At 43.2% G+C, this 14248-nt stretch overlaps 2 protein-coding genes across 5 annotated transcripts in view; one reads left to right on the forward strand and one right to left on the reverse strand.

The window, feature by feature from the left end:
- LOC106607180 (serine/threonine-protein kinase WNK4) overlaps nt 1-7762 on the forward strand; it is a 78892-nt gene extending 71130 nt beyond the window's left edge. Inside the window, exons 15-20 of the mRNA XM_014203865.2 lie at nt 1025-1920; nt 2144-2237; nt 2694-3414; nt 4117-4322; nt 4409-4503; nt 4699-7762. Of these exons, the coding sequence (XP_014059340.2) occupies nt 1025-1920; nt 2144-2237; nt 2694-3414; nt 4117-4322; nt 4409-4503; nt 4699-4701 (2015 nt within the window). The 3' untranslated portion in view covers nt 4702-7762. The remainder of the gene's footprint in view (nt 1-1024; nt 1921-2143; nt 2238-2693; nt 3415-4116; nt 4323-4408; nt 4504-4698) is intronic.
- Nucleotides 7763-7848: 86 nt separating this feature from the next.
- The window catches only part of LOC106607181 (rho GTPase-activating protein 27), a 51731-nt gene continuing 45331 nt past the window's right edge, over nt 7849-14248 (reverse strand). For all 4 annotated transcript variants that reach the window (XM_014203867.2, XM_014203866.2, XM_014203868.2 and 1 more), the window contains 5 exons: nt 14137-14214; nt 13894-14028; nt 13636-13741; nt 11287-13469; nt 7849-8384 (listed from right to left, as the gene is read on the reverse strand). In XM_014203867.2, coding sequence (XP_014059342.2) covers nt 13292-13469; nt 13636-13741; nt 13894-14028; nt 14137-14214 — 497 coding nt within the window. In that variant the 3' untranslated portion in view covers nt 7849-8384; nt 11287-13291. The remainder of the gene's footprint in view (nt 8385-11286; nt 13470-13635; nt 13742-13893; nt 14029-14136; nt 14215-14248) is intronic.

Raw genomic sequence — 14248 nt, forward strand, 5'->3', positions numbered from 1 at the left:
TCTGAGTAGCGGTGTTGATATGATTTGATATTGCCAAAGTATATTTTTGTTTACCAATCGGGCATCGAGATAGGCAGAAGAAGATTTCCATTAGAAACAATAGGCCTTCTGGCAATTGGAGACAAAACATGTGATGCTCTATATGGGCATAAGGTTATTCGAAGAACTGGTGTCCCCACTCACACACCCACTCACCTCTAGTGTTCAGGTTTGCTGTAGAGCAGAGTGCTATCAGCTAGCACTGTGCGTGCTAGCTTCCTCCTCTCAGGCACCTCAGAGTCTGAGTTTGCCCCAGAGCAGGGTCCCCTGGGTATTTACCTCAACCACCCAGAGGGGGGACGGTTCAGGCCTGAATTCCCTCTCTTATTCTCTCTCTGCCTCTCTCTCTCTCTCTCCCCCCCTCCAGTTGCTCTCTCAGAATGTTTACTGACCGATACAGTGGGGATTTTCACACTCTGCCTCATATCTACTGAGAGTTGCCATTCAGACTGTTTTAACAGGTGTGAGGTTTATGTGCAGCTGCAATGTGAAAGAGGAGTTAAGTGAGTTACATAATCCATTCATCATTGACACGTTTTAGCTTTTGTTTATTTTTGTGGTCTGTAATTACTTTTGACACTGGGCGGTGTCAAATTTCCTTTTGACTGACATGCCTTGATTTCATGGGAACCTGTGCTTAACTGAGCTGAAGTTGTGCTGCAGAATGATATCTCTGTCCATTGGTAAGATTGAAAAAGGAGGGAAGTATCTACATTTGTGAGAGGAAAAGCGAATGTAACCAATACTGTGTCACTGTATCTGTATCTGAGTGAAAGTAGGTCTTTCCTCAGGTGGTCCAGTTTGATTTATGTTGTAAATAACTGATTGGTTACTTTAGATGTGGTGCTAGGCAGAAGGGAATGCTGTATACGTAACAAACTCTTTAGAACAGGTCTTTATTCTGTTTGTGGATGGAACCCAGTCATAAGTCAGATTGTTCCCCTACTTATGAGTCTAACCCCAATATTCCTTATGCATCTTCCAGGTTCTTCCCAGACCTTCCACCCGCCTGCTTCCCATTACCCCCAGTATTCCCACCCCAAGGCCGTGCCCCCTGTGATGCCCCTCAATCAGCTGCCTCCCCTGCCCCTACAGTACCCCAAGCCCCCCTATGTCCCCAACACCCACTTCCCCTTCCCTTACCCTGTCAACCAGACATCCTCAAAGCCCGCAAGCGCCCCCCTCACCCCCGAGACCCTCCACCGGGTCCTAAGCAACTCCAACCTCTCCTCCTCTTCCCCATCCCCTTCCTCCTCCCCGGCCAAGCCGGCCACCCCAGGGCAGCAGCAGGACAGTGAAATGTTACTTCTGAGGGGTGAGGTAGTGGGCAGTACCCCCCAGCCCACCCTTCCTGCCCAACAGCAGCAGAACCCAGGCATGTGGCCCCCCAACAGCCACAACCAGCCCCTCTTTTCCCTGGCCAACGTGTTGTCCCTGGCCATGAGCGTGGCCCAGTCCTTCATGCCCCCCACCTCCATGCCCAGCGGTCTGAACCCAGCCCAGTCTGGCTCCTACCACCCCTCCATGTTTGGCCCTCCCCAGCTGATGCCAGGGGAGGGCCCCTACCAACCCCAGGGCCAGATAACAGCAGGCCAGTATCTGGACATGTGCCAGCAGTATGCAGACACCCAGGCTCTGCACCAACAGGGCCTGTTGAAAGCCAAAGTAGCCCCAGGGTCACCCCAGCCTGGCGGGCTAGTGGATGGGACTGCTTTCAGGCAAGTTGGCTCCAGCCTCTCTCCTCCAGGATCCAGGGTGAGTCCCCAGATGTATTGCCAGCTGGGGCCCAGGGTGGGGTTCCAGGAGCAGACAGACAGCTCAGCCTCCACCTCTATCACCAGCTCCCCCTCCTCCTCAACTCCAGCCAGCCCACAGAGCACCGTGAGTCACTTAATAAATACATGCTCATATACATGAAGAAGAAGTGTATACTGTAGGATATGAATTTGTTTCAACCTGTGTTGCCTTACCTTTAAAACCTCAAACCTGTTCCTCTACAGTGTTGTATAGATTAGACACGCCTGTAACATGTTCTGGCACAGTGTATTATAACAGTACTGAGATGGTAAAGCTGAAATAATGTTGTTGTTATTTTACCCTGCAGGTGTCTTCACCCAGGCTACGAACCTCTTCACCCCTGGTGGTGTCAGAGTCAGGAGCAAACGCTGCCAAAAACAGACTGTCACCTATCTCTGAGGGTAAGCTCTCTCTCCATGCCATACACCTTTTCATTGTGTATGCATTTGGCACGATGAGCTAATAATAGTCAATCAAGTCAATTCATTTTTAATTCATGTACATTTTTAAAGCACTGTCTGTTTCCAAGGTAGCCGATATGTCAGGAAAAACCACATTGTATTTTTGCACCTGCTGTGTCCATGGCAACTTAATATATGATACTGTGGCTCATTAATTTATTAATTCACTTTTTACTGTGTACTTGTATGACCCCAAGGTACTCTCTCAAGCAACATGACTTAAATCATTGTACAGTTAAGTCTGCCCCCCAAGTGCCCAACCTTGTTGTGTAGATGAGTAGGCTGGCTTGATGTCAATGACTCTTTCTAGACACCATTATAATGGGTGTCAATTACGTAACGTGACTCTCGCTCTCCCCCCGCTCTCTTCTCTCTCTCTCTCTTTCCCTCCAACAGAGAAAAAGCCTACAGTTACCGTCGGCCGTTTCCAGGTCACACCCAGCAGAGAGATCCCTGCAGCCTCCGCTAGCCCCGCCCAGGATCCTCCCCAAACCCACCCACAACACCAAACCCCGCCCACAGTCACCATTAGCACCAGCCCTTCCTCCCGGGAAAGTGAATCTGATACCAGCACCGAGGAGCAGGGGGGCGAATCAGAAAGCAGTGTTAGCACCGTAACCGTGTCTCCTCCCCAGCGATTCCCCGACGGGCCCCTGTGTAACCTAGACATCGCCCAGTCCTTGCCTGGAGGCCCTAGGCAGACAGAGCAGGAGGACAAGCAGGAGGACAAGCAGGAGGACAAGCAGGAGGACAAGCAGGAGGACAAGCAGGAGGACAAGCAGGAGGACAAGCAGGAGGACAAGCAGGAGGACAAGCAGGAGGACAAGCAGGAGGACAAGCAGGAGAGTGAGAAGGAGCCAGACAAGGAGCCAGACAAGGAGCCAGACAAGGAGCAAAAGGAAGGAGAGGAGGATGAGGAGGAGGAGCTGAGGAGAAGGGGGGGTAGGAGGCTGAGCCTGAGCCTGTGGGAGGGTACGGCGGGGAGCCCCCAGTTCAGCGGGAGCAACCTGAACCAGCCCTGGATGAGCTACACACGCAGCGCCTCGTATGTCAGCAGTGACGAGACAGAGAGCGAAGACGAGGACATGTGCGAGGAGCTACAGGAACTCAGGGACAGGTGAGTGAAGGAGAGGAGGCGTACCATTTCTGTTTTTGAAGTTAAGTCTCTGAGGTTGTGAACAAACACACAGTCAAAGTAGAAAACGTTGTTCCACCAATCAAGGTCACCGGTTCCTCCCCAGTCCTCCAAAACAAAACGAAGTTATGGCCACACTGTTGATAGGATATAGAAGTATGTCTTTATCACTCTAGTTTAATTAAAAAGACTTATAAGAACTGTTGACATCAACATGTGTAATAAGGTCATAAGCATCGTCATTCAGTGGAGGCTGGTGGGAGGAGCTATAGGAGGATGGGCTCATTGTAATGGTTGAAATGGAATCAATGAAACGGAGTCAAACATGCGGTTTCCATATGTTTGATACCGTTCCATTTATTCCATTCCAGAGCCTGTCCTCCTATAGCTCCTCCCACCAGCCTCCACTGTCATCATTAGAGCATGACTTAAGGTTTTGAACATTCTTAGAACTTGGTTTGTCAACACCAAATGGTCATTAAACCAAAATGATCTTCCAAATTCACGACCTGACTGTGAAAACACAAACACCAATTCAAGCTAACTTAATAAAACTCTTCTTACCCCTTCTTTGCCCCTGACCTTGACCATCTTCTCCTTTCTCAACTCTTTCCCTGTCCCATTCACTCTCTCTTGTATTCCCTCCGCCTCTTTCTACTTCTCCCCTCCCTTCCTCTCTCTCAGGCACCTGTCAGAGGTGCAGGCCCTCCAGCTCACTCAGAAGAGGGAGATTGAGGCACTGTATGAGCGGATGGGAAAGGTGCCTCCCCCTGGCATCGTGTCCCCTGCCGCCATGCTCAACAACCGCCAGAGGCGCCTCTCCAAGAGCGGCAACTACCCCGGCTTGCGTAGGAACAGCCTGCAGAGACTGGATATACTGCCCCCTGCAGGTCAGTTGGTCTTGTAGTAGTTAGGTTGCTGTCTGGTTGGGAGTTCGTTATGACTTAGCTATTCCCTCCATGTCTTACAAACACAGGGATCATGCGTAAAAACTCAGTCAGTGGCAGCAGCAGTGGCTCTCAGGAGAGGTCCAGTAAAGGAGTGACCTTTGCCCCCGACTACAACCGGATGGTGAGCAAGCACCCTGTCTGACCCATGAACCCTAAATCCTGACCTTGTCAGTCTGAACAATAACATAGAACATTTTGACAGGTGTAATCCTTATAAAAACCTGTACAGTGATGAACCTTGGTTTTTGTTTGTTAACCTGCTTGGTTACTTGGTGAACACACTACGCCCTCTGACCTCTAACCTCTCTCCTACTAGTGAGGCGCGTCTCCCTGTGTGATCTGAGGGGGGTTGGGGCAGGTGATACTGTGGCCAGCCGCCTCCCCTCCCAACCACCAATCAGGAAGAGAGGGAGCCCAATGATGTCCAATAAGTTGCCCAGCCCAGTGCTGAAGAGATAGCTCCCAGCCTGAGCCTTGGGATGGGGAAACCGGATGGCCAGAAAACATGGGTATTCTCTCAATTGGATTTGCTCAACTGCTGCGTCCTCTTTTCTCTGTCCTCTCTCGCCTCCTTTTGAAAAAGGTCATTGAGGAGAGGTAGCAAGGAGAGTGAACGAGGACGAAAATGCGCTTGTAAGAAATTAGACTTTTTCTCCACTCAGGCAAATGACGTTTACAGGGGTGGATCCCAAAATAAATGTGTAGAGTGATAAAAACAAATGAAGTTAGTTGTTCAATACATTTTATACAACTATAAGTAGCATATTGTTTGTAAACATGAGCATGCTTTTCTCCATCAAAAAAAAAAGCTGATTCAAAGGGGGTGTGGCAGATTTCTAAATTCTTCCATGAAGGACTCAGGTAAGACACACATGACTATCATCCATGAAAGATGGCTAACAAGGAGGAAGAACACTTCTGTTCGCCTCGACCACTTATCAGTTTCTGAGTCATGGAGGAGAGAGGACGAAGGAGAGGTTGGAGGATGGACTTTTTCCCAAATAAGAAAAGGCCATGGTCATCCACACGATGGGCCTCACTAAACACTCCTCCTAACGACGATGGATAAGGATCCCATTGTCAGAGCACCAAAGCACCCTATCTGCCATCTGGTCCATGTGCAATACCATGAGTTAGTATTGTGACACCAATCCAAGGATGTCCCCATCTTAAGGATGCTAAGCTTATATAGCTGTGTGTAGCATCAGGTCAAATGGAAAGTGAGCATAGGAAGGCTAATTGTGTGCGTTTCTGCGTGTGCTCTTATGCGGTTGCTGCCTGTGCTAGCCCTGGAAAACACACATCCCAGAAGCCCTGCACTCTCCTGCACTTCGTCATCCAACTGCTGCAAGCAGGAACTCCTCTTACTACAATATGACCCTATTCAATCCGAAGTGCTGAAGATCTGCTTAATGTTGCGATTGACAACTAAAGGCAATATTCCTGCGGTCGCGGAGACTGCATTCACGGTAAACGCTGCATATGTCTGCTCAATCGGAAAAAAACTGAACATTTTTACGTGGGTCATCTGCGATACTTCGGCGATATGGATCGAATCCAGCCCTAGCTAGACAGTGTTTTACTGTCCAGATGTTATGAATCAGGAGATAAGATAGCTTTAGCAGGATGAGATGTAATCAATGCCTTCAAAACAGTGCATTTGTAGGGTTTGTAATATTGTTTCAAGTTGGTATTTGAAGGGTTTGCAATATTGCGTAAGGAATGGGATGAACAAATATGCATCTAATATATTGACCGGCAAGTCAGGTAAGCAGTTTTCCATTTTGCAGCTCCGCTTACTTGGTGTGCCGGGTGAACTAAATCAAGTACACCTAAATAAGAGTCAATCCAAGCTGCCTGCAAGTATCAGAAAAACATCAGAGCTGTGTTTGGTGTAAACAAATGTTCATGAAGCAACACAAATCACACATGGTGCATGAAAAACTAAATGTCACTTTATTGAACGTACACTGAACAAAAATATAAACACAACATGTAAAGTGTTGGTTTCATGAGCTGAAGTTAAAGATCCCATAAATGTTCCATATGCACAAAAAAGCTTGTTTCTCTAAAATTACATTTGTTTACATCCCGGTTAGTGAGCATTTCTCCTTTGCCAAGATAATCAAACCTCCTGACAGGTGTGGCATATCAAGAAGCTGATTAAACAGCATGGTCATTACACAGGTGCACCTTGTGCTGGGGACAATAAAAGGTCACTAAAATGTGCAGTTATGTCACACAACACAATGCCACAGATGTCTCAAGTTTTGAGGGCACGTGCAATTAGCATGCTGACTGCAAGAATGTCCACCAGACCTGTTGCCAGAGAATTGAACGTTAATTTCTCTGCTATAAACCAACTCCAACTTCGTTTCAGAGAATTTGGCAGTACATCCAACCGGCCTCACAACCACCTACCACGTGTATGGCGTCGTGGGGTGAGTGGTTTGCTGTTTACAACGTTGTGAACAGAATGTCCCATGGTGTCGGTTGGGTTATGGTATGGGCAGGCATAAGCTACGGACAACAAACACAATTGCATTTTATCGTTGGCAATTTGAATGCACAGAAATACCGTGATGAAATCGTGAGGCCCATTGTGAGACCTATTTTTTGTTAAGGTATCTGTGACCAACAGAGGCATATCTGTATTCCCTGTCATATGAAATCTATAGATTAGGGTCTAATGAATTTATTTTAATTGACTGATTTCCTTATATGAACTGTAACTCAGTAAAATCTTTGAAATTGTTGCATGTTGTGTTTATATTTTTGTTCAGTATACAAACACTCCAGGTCTTATAATATACTAAACGTTGTTCATTTGTTACTCACTCTCTATGGCCTAATAGTAAAGATTCTGGGTGTCACTTATCAGCCTTGATATTTTGAAGCATAGAGTGGATGCTTATGCTTTAAAAACTATTTTATCTTTTTAATCTATGGATCAATGCACTTTCCATAGGGGTCGTTCACTATTAGTATTGAACAATTGTATCCCTATAAATAATAGCGGGGTAAAGATGTATAGTTATATATTTTAAATCGGTATGCGTGCCTATGCATTTAGTGTTGGTAATTATTTGATTCATGACAAAGAACTGAAGCTGTGAAGAATTCTGAGCTATTTGCCTTAAAGTATGCACATGGGGAACGATTGCAGTAGAACACATTAAATATTTTACTCAGATTGTGTTCTTCTAAATCAAGACATCAACAGTAAATATACAATGAACTCTATTTTGTTGTCAATCATGTTTCTAGAAAACATACTGCCATGCAGATTCTGTGCCTTTACCATTTTTTTTACCTTCCAAGCGTGATTGTTTCCTAAATCATATTTGTAAATATTGCTAATAAATGACTATTCAACATCATGCACTGTTTTGAGTTTTCTTTCCCTGTAGGTTGATGTCCAAAATCATCACGCGTTGACTTTGAAAACTCAAAACTGATACACGGCAAGTAAGTAAACAATTTATTACACACTAATCATCTGATTGCAGCTTTACGTTTCATTACATTCTATACACAACCATTCTATAACATCCGAATATCATGGAATAGCCCAACACGTAAGCTTTCTCCTATATTACGAGGCCAATTAGTTGCACAATACACAAACCATGTAATATTCTTAAACAACCTCTTATTATATAACAAGTTATATTATATTCAGAAACCAGTTTGCAGGGTATCCAGGTCTAGAGCATGTGCAAGGTTACATCTATCTCTACAATGCATATTGAAATAACAAATTGATGGGCGCCTCCACCTTTCAAAAACAAGTGTGTATCTTTTGGCCACAGTTGCATATGGCAGATTGACAGTCCAGTTCAGTGTGAGCTCAGCTTCCACTGTTCCTGTGCAGGTGAGGGAGCTGGGAACATCCTTAAGAGTTGGTCCCGGTCCTGGGGCCTCTGATGTAATTGATCTTTGCCTCGTTATCAATGTCCTCCATGATCCTCTCCTGCTTCACTGAGAGGATAGTGTAGCTGACTGAAGACAAGAAATGGTTAAGGCCACAAAACAGGCAGGAGTAACCTTTGCCTTTTCCTCTCAAAGAGCATTTCAGTATATTTCTGAGAGTTGTGGTTTTCATTACAGCACCATATTGAGTGCTGCGGATCCTTTTAGAGGAGTGAGAAATGACAAGACACACACACACACAAACTAGCTAGGAACCTATTTCTTTGACCATGACATGCTAACGTTAGCAGCTAGCTAGTTATTAACTATGAAAAATATTGCCTAGTCAGACCATAACCGCTGTTCCAACTGGCTGAAAGGCGTTACTTAGATCATGTAAAGCGTAGACCAGATCATTTTCGACCAGGGCTATAAAGTGCAACCATTTTGGTTGCATATGTTCCTAAATATTTTGTTGTGCGACCTGCCATTTTATTTTGGGAGCACCGTGCACCTAGAAGAATAATCACACAGACAATGATTGTTGTAATGATTAAGTTTCGCTGTACCGTTGTATAAGTGCCCTAGAGATAAAAGTGGGCGTAGATTCGTTACTGTCATGGCTGCACCATTACTACACAGAAGAATTTAACAGATTGCGAATGTCATGAATTGACTATACATTTATAAACCAGTTTGCTCTTAGAGACAGTGAACAATTGTCAATGTAATGTACCCAGTGGTGTAAAGTACTTAAGTAAAAATACTTTAAAGTACTGCTTAAGTGTGTTTTTTTTGGTATCTCTACTTTACTATTTATATTTTTGACAACTTGTACTTTTTACTCCATACATTTTCCATGACACTCAAAAGTACTTGTTACATGTTGAATGCTTATTCCAATTCACACACTTATCAAGAGAACATCCCTGGTCACCTCTACTGCCTCTGATCTAGCGGACTCACTAAACACAAATGCTTCATTTGTAAATGATGTCTAAGTGTAGGAGTGTGCCTCTGGCGTTCCGTAAATTAAAAAAAAACAATATAATATAAGGAATCTGAAATAATTTATACTTTTGATACTTAAGATATTTTAGCAATTACATTAACTTTTGATACTTAAGTATATTTAAAACCCAATACTTTTAGACTTTACTCAAGTATATTTTACTGGGTGACTTTCACTTTTACTTGAGTCATTTTCTTTACTTTTACTCAAGTATGACAATTGGGTACTTTTTCCACCACTAAATGTACCTCAATAGGTAGTGCTTTCACACAATGTAGAAACCTAATATTCCACAAATGACTAATTTCAATGACAGGTCTTTATAGTTTATAGGGCTCAAAAGTCACTAGAAATTAATATAGGTACAATATAGGCTAAATCTCAATCAATAGAAAAACATTCTGGTGCTTCTAAATGTTATGATCCTAATTAAATCGGGTGCACCTGTACTACCAATGAAAAATGTAAATTTAAAGCCAATTTTTCTACCAACCTACTTTCCAATACTTCTTTAATTCCTGACTTGGAAGACAGTGCATGTCTTCTAAACGTCAATGGCTAGTTGCAGGTGGTTTGTTAGAATTGATCAAATAATTGTTTTTGCTCCATTAAGTAATCCAACAATGTGTATGCTGTCTACTTCAAATCTTCTCTCATTGATTGAGACAGCTAGGTGTCCACCCCAAAGGCCCAATATCAGGGTCGCAACTTTGGTTTTAGAAGTGGGGGGGACAATTTTTTTATCCAGTGGGATACACACTCCAAACAGCCTACCTGACCGCACAGAGGGGTCCGCATGGTCCTAAAGCAAACCATTGCTTTGTTCTGTATCACATTTCAATGATAAAACTGGGGGGGACAAAAATGCAATTTTAATGCAACTTCCCAAGTGAAAGTTGCGCCCCTGCAATATATTGACCAGATGCTCAGTGGCCGCTCTAACAATTAAAATAAATGTCTTTAAAAAATGAAAGGCAGCCAGGAGGCGGCAAATCAGGTGGGCCCATTTTAGCCAATGAGGGCATATGCAAGTGCACAACAGGTACAACTCCGATAGTGTTTTTAATCTAAGTTGCCGGGATGTCATGTCCTCCTTATATCAGTACACTCGTACCAACCTATGCTTTACAAAATGTTTATTCAATGAGCCAGATGTAGCAAATAAGACACTACATTTTGTGTTAACGAAATTCGACACACATTGACCTTCATACAAAAACTCCTCAGGTAGTCAGCAGAAAAAAAAGGAAAACACCACCTGCTGGAGAAGACAGATTTTGGCCCAGTTATCCATCTTGCTTCACCTCTTCCTCTCTGACACTCACTTGTCTCGATCAATGAGTGTTAGCACTAACCTGGATCCTTAGGATGTCCCTACCCTTTACTTTAACTTCAATGGGGGGTGGTGACATGCCAAGGAATCTGGATTGCAAGGACCATCAATGAGAAGATTTGAAATAGACAAGATGGTAGTGTACACATTTTTGCTTTACTTCATGGAGAACAAAAATTGACATTTAATAACAGAGCATATTCTAAATGTTATTATGAACTGGGTGGTTCGAACCTTGAATGCTGACAGCCGTGGTATATCAGACAGGTATGACAGAACATGTATTTTTACTGCTCTAATTACGTTGGTAACGAGTTTATAATAGCAATAAGGGTTTGTGATATATGGCCTATATACCACGGCTAAGGGCTGTGTCCGGAAACCTTAGACGTGGAATATTAGCCATATACCACACCTCCTCGGGCCTTATTGCTTAAACAACCCACTTGCAACTTGCCAAGGAAATTTAGAAGACAGGCGTTGTCTTCTAAGTCAGGAATTGAGGAAGTATTGTCAAGTAAATGTTTGACAAATTATCTGTGCTACGCTTTACACTACCTAAGTAATAACCGCTATCATCCAGCTGGAACAGTAGTAACATTAATGGTCCGACTGAGATATGTATGACACCCTAGATGGAAGGATACACATGCCGATGACAAACGCCCCGATAGCTAGTCCAGTTATGCGGTTGCGACTACGTATTCTTAGCGCGTTTTTCTTCCAATAGTCGAGATCTTGTCTTTTCCCGAGAAGTTGTTTCTGTGCCGCTGTAAGTTGCTCTTTAGAAGCGACCTCTTCAACTCCTTCAGCCGCCATTTTAGTGTTGTTGTGTGTCTGATAGAAGTGACGTACGTTTTTTTTTTTACGTTCTTTGGTTTGTGAATGTACTGGACAGCCCAACATCTGGTGCATTTCCGCCCTCTATCGTTTTGGAGTAGCCTACAAAGCCCACACATTCTGGCTGCGTTCCAGCACGTTTTTATTGCAGTCGCGCTGCGCAGATCACCAATTAGTGGAAAGTAGACTTTACTCCAGCCATTCACAGTTCATTAAAATTATATTATTCTATCTAAACGTTGTCTTCAAAATCAAATCAAATTTTATTGGTCACATACACATGTTTAGCAGATTTTATTATGGGTGTAGCGTAATGCTTTGCAAATACTTTCAATACTTTTGATTAATGATATTCGGGGTGATATAGGCTAATTATTGTCATCATGTTGTCAATTTAATTAATCCTCAATTATTTTCAAGGTAAAATAAATAATTGCAAGTGAGGACTTGGTGGACTGTATGTTCTTTAGGTTAGGTTTTACTTCATGTGTTTGTTCCTGTGTGCTGGTAAGGGCACAGATGACAGACAGGTAGGATTCCAGTTGAGGTGGTTTAATAATGCTGAAGATGCACCAGCACAGAACAGCACCGCACAGTGTATGTAGTATGAATGAACTAAGGCACTTAGAGGTCTGGCAACTTGCTTTAACCAAAGTGTGTGTGTGTGTGGGGGTGCGTCTGCTAACACAATGAAAGCTAACTGGTGGGAAACGACAAGGATGGCTGGAACTTACTCTGACTACTGATCTTATTCTCTGAGCTGTAGATCGCCCAGCATGCTCTGCTCCACTTCACCGGTGGGTGGAGCTACAGATCTGATTCGATTAACTGACATTACTGATATGATTAACCACAAATACTTCACAGCCTTTTGGACAGAAACATTGACAGAAATGACGTTCTTTTATTAGAAGAACATTCATTTATAAGGTAAAATGAACTCTTATGTACAGAGAAAAAAAGTTGTTCAAAATATCTTGATATATTGTTCTTATCCTTGTTCAGAAATAACATTAATACTATAAAACAACCATAATGTACAGTTATGCTCTATCATAATATTTCATATGTACTGCCCATAACGTACAGCCACGTTATGCATAATGAACCACAATATAGTCGCAAGTGGTATTCCTTGATAAATCCACAGCCTTTTTCTAAAGGAGGATGTAATCAAATAACTTTACAGTCAAGGCCAAGGTATGTTATCTATATGGCTCGCCAAAAGGAAAGCAACAACAACCATTTAAATTCGTTTGATAAGGAATATCTCATAGTTGTATTGTTGATTTGGTAATATTCGGAAAGGTATACAATATTTTATATTTTTCATAGACTTTAACATATAGTTAAGAGGTCATCCACTAAAAAGACCGATCTGTCTCAGATATGTCACTCCAAACCATGGATACAACATCAGAATATTCCCCCAAATACATGTACACCTACATGTAATATATATTTTCTTTGTAAAACTAAACATGATGCCTATTGCCAGGTATTGTCATCGGATCCATGGTAAACTTTTGATATGTCAACATGTTCATCCATTTTCCCATAACTTCCTTTTTGTCAATGTTCTTTTGAGTGGAAGTACCAAAACAGATGGATGAATGGATGGGTGGACAGCACGAGTTTGAAACTTGGGATGAAGGTTGAAGACTTGGAACTTCCACAGTTAAAGGCTAGTTCACTGACAGAAAAAAAACTCCCTTTACCAAATCTAGCAACCCATGTAACCATCAGTCTTTTCCCAGGACTTATCCCCATTGTCTCCATCCCTCTTGATTCATGGATGCCATAGAAAATGTCTCAGCTGGGGGCAAACACCGTCTCAAACTCTTTGAGGATGAGCTCCACAATCTGGTTCTGGAAGACCATGTAAACGGTGATGTTGGCCGACTCAGTCTGGGGCCTGAGTAACGTAGGGCCAAACACGATGGCCACACTCTGGACTGACATACGGTTCTTTTCCCCAAACTCAATCACTCTGGAAGAGAGGAAGATGAGGAGAAGAGGGTGAGAAAGGAAGTATGAGGAGGGTGGAAAGTGTTTAGTATATCAGTTATTTATATCGTTTTTATAGTTTTATGTGAAACAATAGAATTATATATATATATAAAAAAAATCCAGTTTCTACCACAACAAGCACTCACTTGAGGAGATGTTTGAAAAGGAGGTGCATGGTATCGTGGTTGGGCAGGGGAAGGGACCTCACCAGATCACGGAAGTACGACACCTTCTGAGGGTAGTCCTGGATTTCTACCAGAGAAAGAGTCATCCCAAATGTCAATTTATTCACATCCTTTCATGCTATTTAGGTCTGACTATGTCAGTTCATTACTATCATGTAATTTGAGTCTGACTATTGAGATGGATCTAGAAGGTTTTATTAGGGCCTGGCCTAGACTTACTGATGGCAGCGATAAACTTGTCGAAGAAGCTGTAAGGGAAGAGAGGTTCAGGCAGCTCCCTCAGGAAGAGCTTCAGCGCCCCCGTGATCACATGGATCTCTTCCCACTGACCATCCTCTAGGTCCAGATTTTCCTCTGGAGGGAGGGAGGGAGGGAGAGAGCATGAGGACAGAGAATATGGTTGATAATACTGCAAGATGCTCCATATACAAATTCATTACTAGTCCTTGAAACTTGCTTTACCGTGATCTGCTTTGTGGCGTAGTCTCTGAATGACAGCTAGATTCCCACTAACTCTGTAGATCCCATCAATGTCCAGACCTAAGGGGAATGTACAATTGTGTTGCCTCTTTAG

Source organism: Salmo salar, chromosome ssa06 (assembly GCF_905237065.1).
Source record: "Salmo salar chromosome ssa06, Ssal_v3.1, whole genome shotgun sequence".
NCBI lineage: Eukaryota > Metazoa > Chordata > Actinopteri > Salmoniformes > Salmonidae > Salmo > Salmo salar.